This window comes from Thamnophis elegans, chromosome 6 (assembly GCF_009769535.1).
Source record: "Thamnophis elegans isolate rThaEle1 chromosome 6, rThaEle1.pri, whole genome shotgun sequence".
Lineage (NCBI taxonomy): Eukaryota > Metazoa > Chordata > Lepidosauria > Squamata > Colubridae > Thamnophis > Thamnophis elegans.
In genome coordinates, this window is record NC_045546.1 from 73867684 (window position 1) to 73884340 (window position 16657).

The 16657-nt window shown below is 42.2% G+C and overlaps 1 protein-coding gene across 2 annotated transcripts in view; it reads left to right on the top strand.

Moving 5' to 3' along the window:
- Positions 1-16657, top strand: part of SEMA5A (semaphorin 5A) — a 239405-nt gene that overhangs the window by 115921 nt on the left and 106827 nt on the right. For both annotated transcript variants that reach the window (XM_032220236.1, XM_032220237.1), the window contains 2 exons: positions 2799-2898; positions 16209-16254. In XM_032220236.1, the coding sequence (XP_032076127.1) occupies positions 2799-2898; positions 16209-16254 (146 nt within the window). The remainder of the gene's footprint in view (positions 1-2798; positions 2899-16208; positions 16255-16657) is intronic.

Consider the following 16657-nt stretch of genomic DNA (forward strand, 5'->3'; position numbering starts at 1 on the left):
TCAGGGTTGACTCAGCCTTCCATCCTTCCGAGGTGGGTAAAATGAGGACCCGGATTGTTGTTGGAGGCAATATGCTGACTCTGTAAACCGCTTAGAGAGGGCTGAAAGCCCTATGAAGCGGTATATAAGTCCACTGTTATTATTATTATTATTATTATTATTATTATTATTATTATTATTATTCATATCCAACGTAGCAACGAAGTATATGAGGATAATAAACTGAATTTGAATCTTATCAAAACAGACCTGGCTGAATGTGTGGTTCCCAGTTGGACAGTCTGTCTATTAAATGAAGCATACTTATTTTATTTATATTTATTTATCATATTTAAGAACCACCTATCGCAGAGCTGCATTCTCTCTTTTTTTAAATAGGTGCACAGTATGGGGGTGATCCTAAAATTATTAGCGTTACTTGAGTCCCAAATGGCCAGGCTAAGCTGCACTATTAGACTCATGTTTAGATTATGCGTGACCCGACAAATGCGCGCCGACAAAACCGCCGTGACAAAATGGCAAAGTCGAAAGCGCGCCCGCTAAAGCGAGCCCACTAAAGCACGCCCACTAAAGCACGCTCACAAAACTGCGCCCACAAAAGCATGATTAGGGTTTTTAGGTTAGGGTTAGGGTTAGGGTTAGGGTTAGGGTTAGAGTTAGGGTTGTTAACGTTGTTACCGTTGTTTTCGCGTTGTTTTCAATGGCGCGCTTTTGTCGGCGCACATTTGTCGACACGCTTTAGTGGGCGCGCTTTCGACTTTGCCATTTTGTCGTGGGGGTTTTGTCGGCACGCATTTGTCGGTGAACCTAGGTTATGAACCTGACTATAAATAACCATGGAGCAAATTCTACAAACAATAGAAAAATGATGAATAAATCTACAATTTCTTACATTGACTTTATCAAAGCTACAACTTTATAGAGGCTACAGCTCAGTGATAGGTTCTGGATCTCATTGCACCCGGGACGGTGCAATGGGGTCGGGCGTCCACCACATGCATGCACGCAGCACGCGAGCAGTGCACACATGCGTACTTACTGCCCGCGATGCTCTGCGACTCTCCAGCTGCTTGGCGGAGCATCACGCAGGCACCATATGCTCCGTGCGCAGAAGCCCCGATCAGCTCAAATACAGGTAAGAAAGGTAGGCGGGCAGGTGGGCCCTCCGGAGCACCGTACCGGAACAGTACCTGGTGTTCCCAGCAGACACCGGTACACCCCGGTACCGGTCATATCCCACCACTGCTATAGCTGGTCCAAAATATGATGGACAGGTACTGAGTCTGTCGTACCTCTGCCCTGCCTGCAAGTAAGCTACTGAGCCAAAATTGAGGTTTGGCTTGAAGGCCTTAAAGAAGTAATTCCTGACAGGATGCCTTCTTCATTACAGCCCTTGTTAGTTGCTAAGATCTGTGTGAGCAGAGAACTGCAGAGAAGCTTCTGATGATTGCTTGTAGCAAACACTCCCTGTGGAATGTCTTCCCTACTGACATTCAGAGAGTTTCTACTATTCTATATCTGAGGCATCTGTTGGAAACCTATCAGTTTACCACTGACTTCCCTTTAGAAATGCCAGATGGGTCTTTTGATTCTGCCCCTCTTCCTTTTAATGAGCAAATGAGTTGTATTGTTTTAAATCATTAGCTTTTAGTACTGCATTTTATGTTTTGAAAATTGTTCTGAAATGCGTTACCACAGGAAATGGTATAAAAATGAGTTTGGCAAATTCTCAGTATTCCAGATGTGTCTAGCAACTCAAAAAGTTGGGATTCCTGGCTTAGAACTTCCCCTTTTTTTCTAAAGAGGTTCTTCTGAAAATGCATCTAGGTTTGGATGGCAGCTTATTGAGCAGACAAGAGGCTGCTTTCCGTAGCATCACCCTTGAGTGATGGAATGCAGAAGTGGAAATGTGTATGCTCCTAAGATGATCAGAAGTATCTCCGATCCCTCACTGCCTCTTTGTCTGCTTGTTTTTTCTGCAAGTCTAAAACTGCTGGTTATCTATTTATTAAAATTAATACAGAGGTGGGTTCCCACCAGTTCGCACCTGTTCGATAGAACCGGTTCGTCAAATCTACTAAACTGGTTAGAAGAGGTTCCACCAGTGGACCCAGAAAGCAGGACACACCTACAGAAGAGGTTCCAAAAATTTTTGAAACCCACCACTGACACACCCATACACAGAGAGACTCACACAGAGAGAGAAAGAGAAAGAAAGGAAGAAAGAAAAAAAGAAAAAAAGAAAGAAAAAGTGAGAGAGATGAAAGAAAAAAAGGAAAAAGGGACAGAGAGACAAAAGGAAGGAGAGAGAGAGAGAGAGAGAGAGAGAGAGAGAGAGAGAGAGAGAGAGAGAGAACACATGGCCGGCAAGCCACTCCCACCAGGTCACATGGCCGGCAAGCCACTCCCACAAAGGAGGCCACACCCACAGAGTAGGTTCGAAAAATTTTTGAAACCCACCACTGAGTTAATAGTCATATTAATATTGTTCTGTAAAGCAGAGGATGGGAGAAAAGGTTGACAAGATAGGTTTGAACATCTTGTAATTTTCCCTGGGTCTTAATTCTGTTGCTGACAATATTTACATTTATTAAGAGGTTCAAGGAAAAGAAATTGGAAGGGAAGACAAAATCTGGAACTGCAGAAAACCAGAAGAGAATTGAAGTCATTACTCACTTTTTCTAATTTTACAAAACTGTTGAGATCATTGGTGTAGATAAAATGTTTTGAAAGCACCAAGTAAAAATAAATGCTAATTGTCTGAAAAAAATATGACTATTTTCTTTCTGTTCTTGTAGAACTTGCTCCTTGGTTACATGTGTTCAGATTGGAAAATGCTGTTGACTTTTCTCAAATAACATTTGATCCAAGACAAAAAGAACTGATTGTTGGTGCAAGGTGAGATGCTATTTTTAAAATATACCTTTTATTTTCCAAGTGCATTTGTGATAAAGAACTGGGTTATATTTCTCTGTTACACTATATTTTTAAGGCATGGGTAAGCAAGCTGGCATTTTCCTGAGGTTTTGGGGTTTTAAGTTACCATCAGTCCTATGTGGTTGTTGCCCAACATGTGTGTGGAGTATTAGGTGAATTAAATTAGATGCATGAAAAAGAATTGTGACACTTGTGTTTATGATTTTCCATACTCAGTATGTGACAAAGGCCCCTTTCCAATTTCAGTATGTAAATTCAGGTATTTCTCTGAATACACAGTGGCTTGAAATTGAACAAAGGATGAGCTTGCGCGTGATAACCATGCCACTTCATCTCTATGATTTCTCTTTCCTTTTATTATAATAGTGTAAATCATGATAGATTATATTATTTCAATGTAGTTTTCAAGGCATTGTTTATATAACGTGATTAAAATTATTAGCACTCTATTATTTGAAAAGGCAGGGGGCACGATGGCTCAGCAGTTACAGATGCTGAGCTTGCCAGCTGGAAAGCTGGCAGCCCGAGTTCAGAATCTGAGCATTGCACGATGCGGTGAGATGCTGTTACTTGCCCTAGTCCCTGCCCACCTAGTAGTTCAAAAGCTGACAAATGCAAGTAGATAAATAGGTACCACTTCAATGGGAAGGTAACAGCATTCTGTATGCCTTGGGGTATAGTCATGCTGGCCACCTGAGCCCAGAAATATCTTCAGAAAATGCTTGCTCTCTCTCGGCTAAAAAACAGAGATGAGCACCGTTTCCTAGAGTCAGATATGACTGGATAGTTTTGTTTCACCTTTTGTTACCTGTTGTGACTCAGCAGTTCTGCTGAGAGTTTTCTCGGGATACAAAATTCAGTGTTGTGACTCAGCAGTTCTGCTGAGAGTTTTCTCGGGATACAAAATTCAGTGTTGTGACTCAGCAGTTCTGCTGAGAGTTTTCTCGGGATACAAAATTCAGTATGCAGCTGGGGCTTGTGGGAGGAGGTTTGGGGATAAAAGGACAGATGCTGCCACGCCCCAGTCGCTGGAGTCAACGTTCCTTCGTGTGCTCCGTGTTTGGTAAAACATTGTGTGATTACTAATCATGATTTATGCCTGTTACACTTGGAAAAGTGCTTTGGCGTTTCGTGTAAACCTGATCTGTGAAGACTGTGGAAGAACTGCTGCGTTTGTAAGAGCTTTTGTTTTGAACTCTTATCGGAGAGTTATGTTTATGTTATTTCTGGGCTCGAAGCCAGTTTGAACTGTAAACTGATAAAGAGAAAAGTCCTTTTTTAGTTTGCCTGCCTGTTTTTTGTTAACGAGCCGTGAAGGGGGGGTGGGGTCAGAACAGTTACCTATTTGAAAAGGTTACAATATTGGGGGAAAAAGGAGAAAAGTAAAATTCTTTATTAACTCTTAGGAAGTTAAGAAAACAATTTTGAAAGCTTCATTTCCCTTGCCTTCCCGACTTTCATTGTCTGAAAATAACTGCAGGCTTCAGGGTGAGCTTAGAAAGATAACTGCTTTAGAAAGTCAATAGAATCTAGTTTTCTTAGAAATGTTTAGAACTTCAGGCAAAGCTGTACAATCAGGTGAATTACATGAAGTAGGTTTGGCTAAAACATGTCTGTTCTGACTAACCGCACTGAGTAACAAGTTTGAAGGCTCCCCTCCCCGCTCCCGAATAATCAGGCTAGCTTCAACATGTGGCACCTTTAATTACTTTAGCTGAGAATCATTTCTGCTGACTTGGTAACGTTCAGAGAATATTTTATAAAGGAAAGATATGAAGCGTCTCATCTTATTTTAAAGCAGGGATGTCCGATCTTGGCAACTTTAAGACTTGTGGACTTCAACTCCCAGAATTCCCCAGCCAGTGGGAGATTCTGGGAGTTGAAGTCCACAAGTCTTAAAGTTTGCCAAGATTGGGCACCCCGGGTTAAAGCGAAGACAGATATGCCAGTTTAGAAAGATTCATATCATATTCCGTGAGTACCAATATGCCCTTCTCTCCTGAGGTGATCAGTGGAAACCAGATACATCAGGACTGAACCTAGTTATAAAGTGGATACCAATACCGTCAAAATAGTTTTGAAATTGTGTTTTAAAAGTGTGCAGTATTTTTAAATTAAGTGAACATTAGTGTGGATGATAAAACATACTACTCATCTGAAGCATAGGATGATGGATCAGAATGATGGATTAGTATTATCCTGCTAGTATTTCTATAAATCATGTGCATTATGAAGCTGGCTAAAATGGTAGAAAAACCTACTGGGATTGTGCAAATTCTCCCCCCTCTCCTTCCTCTTTGTAAACTGGCAATTTCCATTAGGGGTGAATTCTGCCATTCTGCTCTAACTCTAGGTTCTTGCTAGGTTTAATCAACCCAGAGAATGAAAGCTGCAAACAGTAATAGAATTAGCTAAATCTGCATGGCAAATTCTTAATTTATAATTCATATGTCAGCATACTGGTTTTCCCTCTTTTATTATCCTAGCTTCGGTTTCAACTGTGTTCAAATTCTACCTGTTGTCTAGAGGTAGCATTTTCTTTTTGCAAAAAAACAAACAAAAAGTTTTTGCAAACAACAACCCCAAAACAAGAGTACCTCTGAAATGTTATGATTTAAATAGTTTGCGGCATCATCAACAGTAGTATGGACCGAAAGCTTTAACTGCATATGTTGAAATTGTAGTTCTAATGAAAATTTCACATCATCAGGGAAACATTACAGATAGTCCTCAACTTACAATCATAATTGAGTCTGCCAAGTTTGGTCATAAATTGTAATGGTCATAAAGTACCGTATTTTTTTGGAGTATAAGATGCACCTTTTTTCCCTCAAAAAAAGAGGCTGAAAATCTGGGTGCGTCTTATACACTGAATACAGCAATTTTTGTCTCCTGAAACCCTGCCCCTTCACCAATATGGCCGTGCATAGCCTTTAGGAGGCTTTCAGAGTGCTCCTGGGGCCTGGGGAGGGTAGAAATGACTGAAAAATTTCCCCCTAGCCCCTAGGAGTACTCTATAGGCCTCCTAAAGGCTATGCATGCCCTTTTTTTGACAAAAAACGAGCCCATTTTCACAAAAAAATGGGCCGTTTTTGGGAAGTCTGAAGAGTGCAAATTTTTTTTAAAAAAATTTGCCTCTTCAAAATCTTGGTGCATCTTATACTCTGCTGCGTCTTATACTCTGAAAAATACGGTAAGTTATCCTGTGACTGTCTTGACTTTTGTGGGCAGTGATTTAGCAAACATGACAGTGGTTAAGGAAATGTGGCAGTCATTACGCAGACCCATTATGTGCGTATGGGGCGTTTTTGCTGGAAACCAGAAGTAAATACTGGTTTTCCTCAGAAACTTTGTAAATCATGGTCCCGAGACTGTGAGATGCTGCAAACGGCCATAAATGTGGGCCTGTTGCTGAGTGCCCAAAATGGGGGCATCACGTCATAACTTTGAAAGGCCACTAAGTGACTGGTTCAGGGGTGGGTTTCAACCGGTTCGCGGCGGTCCCCGCGAACCGGTTAGTCGGCGAACCCGAAAGTAAGTAACTTCTGGGAACGGCGAAGGGCCCACCCGCCCGCTCGCGCTCCTTACCGGTCTTTGAAGGCTTCTGCGCTTCCACGCAGGCACATGGACATACAGCCCCTGCGCAATTCTCCGCGAACAGCTGGAGCATCGCGCAGGCGCTAAGACGCATGCGTGAACTGCGCACGTGCACGAGGACGCCGCCGGCCCTGTTCCAACCGAACCGGTTGGAACGGGATTAGCAACCCACCACTGGACTGGTTGTAACTCAAGGACTACCTGTACAGTTTTAAAGGATGACAGCAGAGACAATTACTTTTTCACAATTACAATCACTCGTCATGTTTTCAAATGCAGCCTCACTTTTGAAACACACTAAGAAAGAATTAATTTAAATTTGTAAGCAATCCCCCCCAAATACAGTGATCAATCTTTATACGATCAATCAGTATATTCATAAAAATGTCTACCTTTATCCCAGTAAGTAGCCCAAAGCCCCCATGAGAAATTGGGGGATGAGCAGAGGCTGTTTTGCTGTTAAGGAATACCATATGCTTTGACTTTCTAATGGCAAAACCATCTATAGATCTGCTTTCTTTGACAGCTGTTTCCCAGCAACCCCTGTTAAAGGAAGCCAGAAACAGCTCTTGCAGACCGCTGGATATCTCCTCTTTCAAGCTTCTTGAACGGGCGGTGAACTTGCCTGCCCTGATCCTCTTTTAAGCCTACTTGGCTCACTCATCTATTCCCTCTCTGTTTGTCTTTGGCTTTAGCCCAATCTAGCTTTAGCTCTACTGCCCTGGCTTGCGACTTATACACAAATCAAAACTGTCCAAAATAACATGCTATAAAAATGATTCTTTTGAAATAAGCGTTAAAGCCAAATGCTTACAGTGTAAAATTGGACACATTTGTAGCGTGAATGGTAGGGTATCAATGCTTGTAATAAATACTGCTACATATTTTCTCACTTCCTTAAACAGTGGCAAGTTTCAAGAGCAATTCTGTTGAAAATTTAAATTGTTTACTTAGCCTCTTTCATATGTAACCCTAGAAGGGAGAGAATTACTGGGCTTTCCGCTGAATTCGGGATTACTGTGAGCCTCTTGAAAATGTGAGATCAGAAACGCAGTTGAAGGATGAACGTCCAGCATGAGAGTTTGTGTTGTTGTTTTAACACATGGCAGATTTATTGCCCTTGGAGAAAGAGTGCATTTGAAACAGAAACCGGAGTTTTATTCCAAGTTACGTTGGACGTGAAACTGGTCTTCAGCTGGATACATCTAGAGTGGTTTGAGGGAAAGAAAAGGTGAAGATTTGGAAGGCAATTTTTGAGACTGAGCAGGGAAGACAACGCTTTTCTTCCCTGACTTTCTAATATTTTCTCAGATGCAAAACTACTGCAAGAAGAAGAAAAAATCTAAGTAAGATTTTCAAATTGAAATGAAATCGTCCTATTCACAATTTTATAAGCGGTCTGTGTGCTATGCAATTTAGGCATGATGTTCCATAGGTCAAATGAACCTCTTCAAAGGGGTGGTCATCTGGCTCTTGATTTCTAACTCAGGCAGGGAAAAAGATCTCAGAAAGCGAAGTGTCCTCTCAAAGAGGAAGGCTGATCCCTTATTTTCTGCTCCCAACCCCATTCGGTCAGCCATGTAAGCTCATTGGGTGCTTAGGGATACAGTGCATTATTATTATTTAAATCAAATCAATAGAGTAGAAATACATTTCAAAGAGAAAGTCTCTTCTCTTCCATTTTGAAGTATCTAAGTAGGGGTAGAAAATATGCAACATATAAGCAGCGCCAATAGTCCCTCCGACTCTTTGAACAGAGACTGAATGGTCATCTATCAGAAATGCTTTAATCAATGGATTAAAGCAGTATAGGACTAGATGATCTCTTTTGAACTTGATAATTATCTGATGCCTGCCTACCTAGGAAAATGTTTAAATGCCTGAATAAGAAAGCTCTTAACTCATAGATTAAGTTAACTTAAACCACGCTACAGCCGCGTGGAATAATTTTTCATGCTTGTTGTGCCATAGTTTATACCTAATAAAGTGTTAAATGAATTTTAAATGCTTTAAAGCTAGGATAGTTGTATTACAATTTAGGAGCCACGCATGATTGTATAAATCATGCAACTTTACCTTGAACTGGGACATGGATCCTTTTAGCCAAGTTCTTTGTTTTCTCCAATTGATAAAAAAAGGGCTGATCACATTGGTTCCAGAAAAAGAATCATAGCTGAATGGCGAAACTTCTTTTCTGCATTCAAAGAGTCAGACTGAGGCTGGCTATTTGCAGTTAGGAAAGCAGATGGCTGGTAATGAGAAATACCCCTGCTGCCAATCATAGTAAGACATGGCAAGGACAGACCGGGCCACTAGTTTCACTTGGTAGAAAGCAGCTCTCTAAGCATCTGACTATGTACACCTGGAAAGGCTCAAAATTGAAATGCACTGGAATACATGCATTTCTATTTAATTGTGGGTCTTCCTCCATATCATTGCTCATTATGTCAATCTAGAGATAGTGGATGGGTAAAATAGTATTTGATTCATCAAAGCATAAATGTAAATCTACCAATGAAAACAATGAAAATTGTTAAATGTAGAGTTTTAATTAAAGCATTAGATCTTTCCTTAATGTTTGGTTTCATCACATATCACAATACTGGTGGTCAACAGTATTGAGTATCTGGGGGTGCAGACAACTAACAATCTGAATTGCTCTCTCTGCACATCATCCTTGGTGAAGCATGCAAACCAGTGTGTGTATTTACTGCATCAGATGTCCTGGCCACTTTTTACAGAGGCACAATTGAGAGAGTTTTTAACAAACTGCATCACTGTTTGGTTTGGTGGCAGCAGTGCCTCAGATAGAAAGTCCATACAGAGAGTGGTAAGGACAGCCGAGAAGATTATAGGAAGCTCACTTTCCATCATGCAGGATACTGCTTATAAGCGCTATGTGCTTAGAGCTCAACGCATTTTTAGAAACTCCATACACCCACTTTACGGTCTGTTTCTGTTGCTCCCCTCTGGGAAGAGGTTTCAAAGTATTTCTAGCAGGACTACCAGATTCTGTAACAACTTTGTTTCCTAAGCCATCCGTCTGGTAAACTCGCAAGATTTGTTTTTCTCACCATGTACATATCTACATCCAAACTAGACTGTGTTGTTTCCCTGTGTCATATAATATACGTGGGTGTATGCATAATTTTGTATTTATTTTGTCATGTTTATGTAGTGTATATTGGAGGTGGTGACCCTTTGAGAGCTGTAAGCAATGGAATTTCATTTTATTGTATATTGATTCATGTACTTTCAAAGTGACAATAAAGTTATTCCAAGTGTAAGTCTAAGTCTATTCAAAGGGAAAGCTCACATTAAAATCTGACTTTGTAATACTGCGGAATGTCAGAGCTTCCTGCTCATTTTTTTATTGAAAATTTTAAAAGAAAAAAGTTTTACAAATATATGCCTCCCTTCCCCCCCAACCCAACTCCCCCCCAAAGCCCCCCCACCTCCCAGAGCAAATACAGGGTATAAACATTAACATCCATATTCTAAAATAAGTTAATAGACTTTAGCATCATTCCTCATTTGTTCTTTAACTCCTCTTTTGTACAGCTTTCTTTAAACAAATTGTATCCTTCCTTGCTCATTCACTCATAATAGCAATAGCAATAGCAGTTAGACTTATATACCGCTTCATAGGGCTTTCAGCCCTCTCTAAGTGGTTTACAGAGTCAGCATATTGCCCCCAACAACAATCCGGATCCTCATTTTACCCACCTCGGAAGGATGGAAGGCTGAGTCAACCTTGAACCGGTGAGATTTGAACAGCCGAACTGCTGAACTGCAGTCAGCTGAAGTAGCCTGCAGTGCTGCATTTAACCACTGCGCCACCTCGGCTCTCATAAGCTATCTGGAATTTCTTAGTCCCATATTTATTCTGAATATAGTCAATCCATCTTCTCCATTCCAGCTTGTATTTCTCATCTGATGGTCCTTCAAATATGCTGAAATTTTAGCCATCTCTGCTAAGTTTGTTACATTCTTGAATAGTAGGCAATTCTTCCTTCTTCCAGTACTGCGCCACCAACAGTCTTGCTGCCGTTGTAAGGTTCAAAATCATATTAGTCTCTATAACTGTATAGTCTGTAATTATACCTAACAGGAATAACTGAGGAGTAAACTTTATCCACTTTTTAAGAATATTTTGCATAATCCACCATATTCTTATCCAGAATGCTTTAACCTTTTTACAAGTCCACCATATATGGTAATACGTAGCATCAACACAATCACATCTCCAGTTGCTCATTTTTTTTTTCATGAGATGGCATGCTTCTGCTGGTTACTTAATCATGTTCGATTGTCTTTTATTGCTACTGGACTCAGAACTTCTATAACGGCTGTCTCCAACCTTTACAGCTTTGCAGATTGGGGGGGGGGGGAATGGTTCCACCCAAGGGGCAGGAAGTGTGTTCACACAGCTTCATTTGTGCAAGTGGAGTTCCGTGCGTGCACATACTTGTCTGCCACTTCAGCGGCCTGGTTCTGAACGGGCTACAGCCCAGTAGTGGGCCACTGCCCGAGGCTCAGGGACCCCTGTTCTCTAACAAATGAGACACTACCCAAACCATTCTCATCATCCTACTTCTCCCAGTTATTGGGGTTTTCTTAAGCTGATAGAGACTGCAGACAAAAATATTTGTTTTTGTCCCACTAGGGATTAGTTTATTTTGCAAATTCAAACAGTTTTCCTACTTTTTATTTATAATTTAAATACTAACTCGTATGTTTGTGTCTCTTTCCTGCTTTTCTCCTGCAGCCATCTTAATTTAGAGTTTTTCCTGTAATTACAAATTTTGTACAACCACTATCTTATTTCATCCATATACTGTATTTCCACCCCTACATTCTATGTCAACATTCTCATATCGCTATTGTTGTTAGCACCATCTTTTCCTGTATTTTTAAAGCTCTGAATCATTCTTACTTCCTCACGTCCTAAGCTTTTGCTGCCAAATACAGTCCATTCACATTTGGAAACCTATCCCACTCTCTCTCTAAGGAGTTGCAGCATCTGAGCTCCACCCTCCTAGTCCTTTATTCCTGGAGCTGGCTTGTGGACCTCTGCGCTGTTGTGCTCAGAGTGGATGCTCCAGGTCCATTTTTGCAGATGTTAGTTGGGCTCCTCCCTGTAGGTCTGGCCATTGGGCAGCTGTCCCAAGGAATCCCATTCTTTGTGTTATCCTGGGACCCCCAGCAGTATTGAAACTCCAGATCTTCGGAGCGAAGAAAAGGGCTTACATATTTAAGGCAACCTTTCACACTGGGCTGCCTTTCAGTGGCTGCTATTTCCATGTGCAACTCACATGCAGTTCAGCGGTTCTAATCTTACCGGCTCAAGGTTGACTCAGCCTTCCATCCTTCCGAGGTGGGTAAAATGAGGACCCAGACTGTGGGGGCGATATGCTGACTCTGTAAACCGCTTAGAGAGAGCTGAAAGCCCCATGAAGCGGTATATAAGTCTAACTGCTATTGCTATTGCTAAGTCCCAGTCTAACAGTGTTATTAGCAGAAATCTCAGAGCTGAAGAATATTTGCACAGGTCTTCCTTCCCATTCTGTTCCCCTTGGACTTGTAGTTTGCATTGTCTCTTGTTCTGTGGCTGCCATATATATCTAAATTGTGATTTAGGATACTTGAAAAAAAGTTTGGAACAGAAACTGACTTCTGTCTTATGTATCTATTCTTCACCTCATATTGAAAATGAATTTCAGAGCAGAGGGCAAATTGGTACCAGGCTTTTCAGTGCCATAAAATGAGTAATAATAATAAGAATATTTATAAATTGCCTCTATTTCAATCCTCTTTGCAATAGAAATGTGCCTAAATTGTCTAAAGTTCTCTTCCTATCCACCCCAGAAGTAAGTAATAAAAGCAAAAACCAAAAGCTATAACCACATACTGCCCAAATTCAACCATTTTGTTGGGAATTTTCTGCTCAAGATCTTGGAGAGCTTTGGAGACTGAGTGTAGCTCATGGTCTACAGGTTTCCCACTGTTATACTTTGTTAAATTATAGGTGTGTGGGTTTTACAATCAGCCAATCAGTCACTTTGCTCCAGTCTTTCACCAGCAAACGGTTCTATAGTCTTGTTGAAGTGGTTTGGAGGTAAATGATAGCTTAGGAAAGGAAAAGAACAAAATAAATGAAAAAGAAAAAAAAAAACCCACGATCTCTTTGCATTGTAAGAGTAGGGCCCACAGTGAGTTCATTTCTAAAATAATTGGTGTGTGTTTTCTAGAAAGTCAGGCTCATTCTCTGAATTAATATGGTAATGGAGAACATTGCAGGAAAAGAAAAAAGGTGACGGTGAAAAAAATGGAGTGAACCGTCAAGGAATTTACTTTTAAAACTGCATTCCTACAAAATTGTGATGATCTGCAGGTTGTTGGTTCTTAGAAAAAGCAATGAGTTTGAGTTTCATTTTATTTATATGCCGCCCTATTCCCTACGGGACTCAGGGCGGCGCACAAACCCGAAGGAGGGGAAGGGAAAAACACAAAAACTACAAAGTACAGGGCATTTAAAAAACAACCAACAGCCACACGATTCGAGAGGGGAAGGGAACTCATCGACCCCAGGCCTGCCCACACAGCCAGGTTTTAACGGCTTTTCAGAAGGCCTGGAGAGAGGTGAGGGTCCGAATCTCCGCGGGGAGTTCATTCCAAAGGGCCGGAGCTGCCACAGAGAAGGCCCTCCCCCGGGTAGTGGCCAGATGACATTGGCTGGTAGACGGAACCCGGAGGAGGCCTAATCTGTGCGATCTAATGGGTCTTTGGGAGGTAATTGGCAGCAGGCGGTCTCTCAAGTACCCAGGTCCAATACCATGAAGGGCTTTATAAGTGACGACTAGCACTTTGAAGCGTATCCGGAGACCAATCGGTAACCAGTGCAGTTCGCGGAGGATAGGTGTAACGTGGGTGTACCGAGGTGCACCCACAATCGCTCGCGCGGCTGCATTCTGGATGAGCTGAAGTCTCTGAATGCTCTTCAAGGGCTGCCCCATGTAGAGCGCATGGCTACTTACATCTCTCACATTGCCGTGATGTAATTGGCTCTGGGTATGTCCTCATTATATTAATGCAAATAAGAAAATACCCATAATCTTTCAAACCTCCTTCCTTTAGAATATAGAATGGCGTATCACACTAGGATGTGTAAAAAGTACAATAAGTACTGAACTGCAGATATATTTACCAGTAAAGTGAGAGTTGTATTTGAGAGGGAGGGAAGGGAGGCAATTTTTTTTACTACCAGTTCTGTGGGCGTGGCTTATTTTGTGGGTGTGGCCTGACAGTCATGTGACCGGGTGGGGCTGGCTTTGTGGTCATGTGATTGGGTAGGGGTGGCTAATTTAGCTGTCCATTAAACAATAGACAGCACCCCCCTTTTCTATTCTTTTTAATACTGCATGAAGTTTTTGCTCTAGGTTTTTTTTTTTTTTTTTACTAGGGTGGGAGAGGTTGACAATGCCTGGGGCTTTCTGGGAATTTCTCCTCTGTGTTAGAGGCACCAAAATAACCAAGATGATATAAGGTCTCCTGCTGAAGCAGGGGGTTGGACTAGATGACCTTTGAGGTCACTTCTAGCCCTGGATTGCTGTGCGGTTTCAAAGCATCCTCTGAAGCTGTGTCTAGTGCCAGGTTTGTGGTCATTCTTTCCTCTCCTTTTTCTCTCTCTCCCTCCCTCCCTCTATTTATCCATCCATCCATCCTTATCTCATTTCCTTTCCCTTCCCTCTTTCTCCCTTCCCTCCCTCCCTTTCCTTCCTTCCTTCCTTCCTTCCTTCCTTCCTTCCTTCCTTCCTTCCTTCCTTCCTTCCTTCCTTCTTGTGAAGAACCTCAGAAGTCTTTGGTAGGAGGAAGAAAAGCCAGACGTTTTGAAACTGAGAACATGCCCATTGATTATCTGGCATTCTTAGAGCTCCACTATCGATTAGCTTAGCCTGAGCCTAAAGATAGCAGCTAGGAGAGATCTCCAAACTTGGCAACTTTAAGACTTGTGGACTTCAACTCCCAGAATTCTCCAGCCAGCAGAGCTGAATTATGGGAGTTGAAGTCCACAAATCTTAAAGTTGCCAAGTTTGCAGACCTCTGCTCCATGCAGTTGGGGTTCCCCACATGGTGAGGATCTCTTTTTTCTCTCCTGTTTTTGCTCTCAGGTGGCTGCACGGAGGTTTGCTAGGCACCCCTCCCGCCACGCCCTATTTTGGGCTTATCAGGCCTGCCTGAAGCTTGCTGGAAGCCAAAATGGGGCTCATGGGGATCCTGGAAGGGGCAGGGGAAGGTAAAGTTGTGAGCCTGGTGGAGGGGGGATGCAGCAAGCGCCGGGCAGGGTGGCTAGGAGACTTACCTGTAGGCAGGAGGCAGTTCAGTTGGGATGCAGGGCAGACACCACGTGGCAGCTTAGGCAGGCAAGGCAATTTAGGCAGGGAAGTTGGAGGTGAGTAGTAACTGGGTGGGGTGGGTGGGCAGGTCGGGTGACCAGGAAACTGGTTCGGGGGCGTGGCAGGCCTGGGTCGCTGCCTGTTCCAGTGTCCCTGGTTTAGGTTTAGGTTTATTAGATTTATATGCCGCCCTTCTCCCAAGGACTCAAGGCGGCATACAACATTAAAAGAAACACATAATACAAAAGTTTAAAAAAAATTAAATAGAATATCCCAAACCCAATCAAAATTGACAATGACATTTTTTTTAAAAAAAATTCGAATTAAAATTAACAGTGATTAATAATTTGTTTTGTTTTGTTCAGGCCAGGCCGGCTTGTTGGAAAAGCCAACTTTTTAGGGCGCGTCGGAAGGACCGGAGGTCGGGGATTATACACGAAGCTCCGGGGGCAGCTCATTCCAGAGGGAAGGCGCTCCCACAGAAAAGGCTCTCCCCCTGGGGGTCAGTAGCCGACACTGTCTGGCCGACGGCACCCTGAGGAGGCCAACTCTGTGGGATCGCACTGGACGATGGGAGGCTACCGGTGGCAGTAGGTGGTCTCGCAGGTATCCTGGTCCTAAGCCATGGAGCGTTTTAAAGGTCATAATTAGTACCTTGAATCGCACCCGGAAGACAACCGGCAACCATTGCAGGCCGCCTAAAAGGGGTGTAACATGGGAGCACCTAGGTGCCCCCATGATAACCCGTGCAGCCGCATTCTGGACCAGTTGAAGTTTCCGGGTGCTCTTCAAGGGCAGCCCCATGTAGAGAGCGTTACAGTAGTCCAGGCGAGAAAGGACGAGGGCCACCAAGCTACTGCCTATTTGGCTGAACCAGTAGGAATCCACCTCTGAAGGGAGGGGAAGGAAGGAAGGGAGGAATTCAAAGTAGGCCGTGTACTTGAGAAAATACAGGGCTCCTGATGCTTTCATTGCTGGGAATAACAAAACAAGGGTTGGTCCTTTCATAATGCTAAATTAATAAATTCATTCTTTTTTTTTTGCTAATGAGCCTCAGTTACTGAGGTCATATAGAGGGATGAAACCTGATGGGTCTGTGAGATTGTTAGCAAACAACAAACCAGAATTCTCTAGAAAACTGGCTTACTTTTTTGTGCCAGTCAAGCTATTCTGTAAGAGGGATTAAGTTTCAGAACCAAGAATATCTTTATTTCTTAGGTTTTGAGTTATATTATCTGCATAGTCTGAATAACTGCTATTTCCTCTTTTTCACTCTAGAAATTACTTGTTCAGGCTGCATAGTGAGGATCTTTCTCTAATCCAGGTAAGCTTACCTGTACGGTAATTTTAAAAAGTACAGTTTTCATACTTTTAACTTCAGCTTTATTTCTAAAGTCACTTAAAATCTCAGCATATGATTTGACTTATGATGTAGATCAGGAATGGGCAACTACAGCTACTTTTAACTACCTATGGACTTCAACTCCCAGAATTCCCAAGCCAGCCGTGGTTCAGTTTGGAAATAAAGAACTTGAAATTCTGTTCTTGTTTCTTCTTAGTTTGATTCCTTTCCATGTAAATCGATTTTTATTTTATGATAGAGAGGCTATTTTGTGATAGAGAAGCTACAGCAACAGTGATATGTAGCATAGAATTGGAATAGCTCAGAAAGCATAAAGGTAATAAGAACAGATTCAGTCTCCCTTCTAATATCATTCTGTTCTATT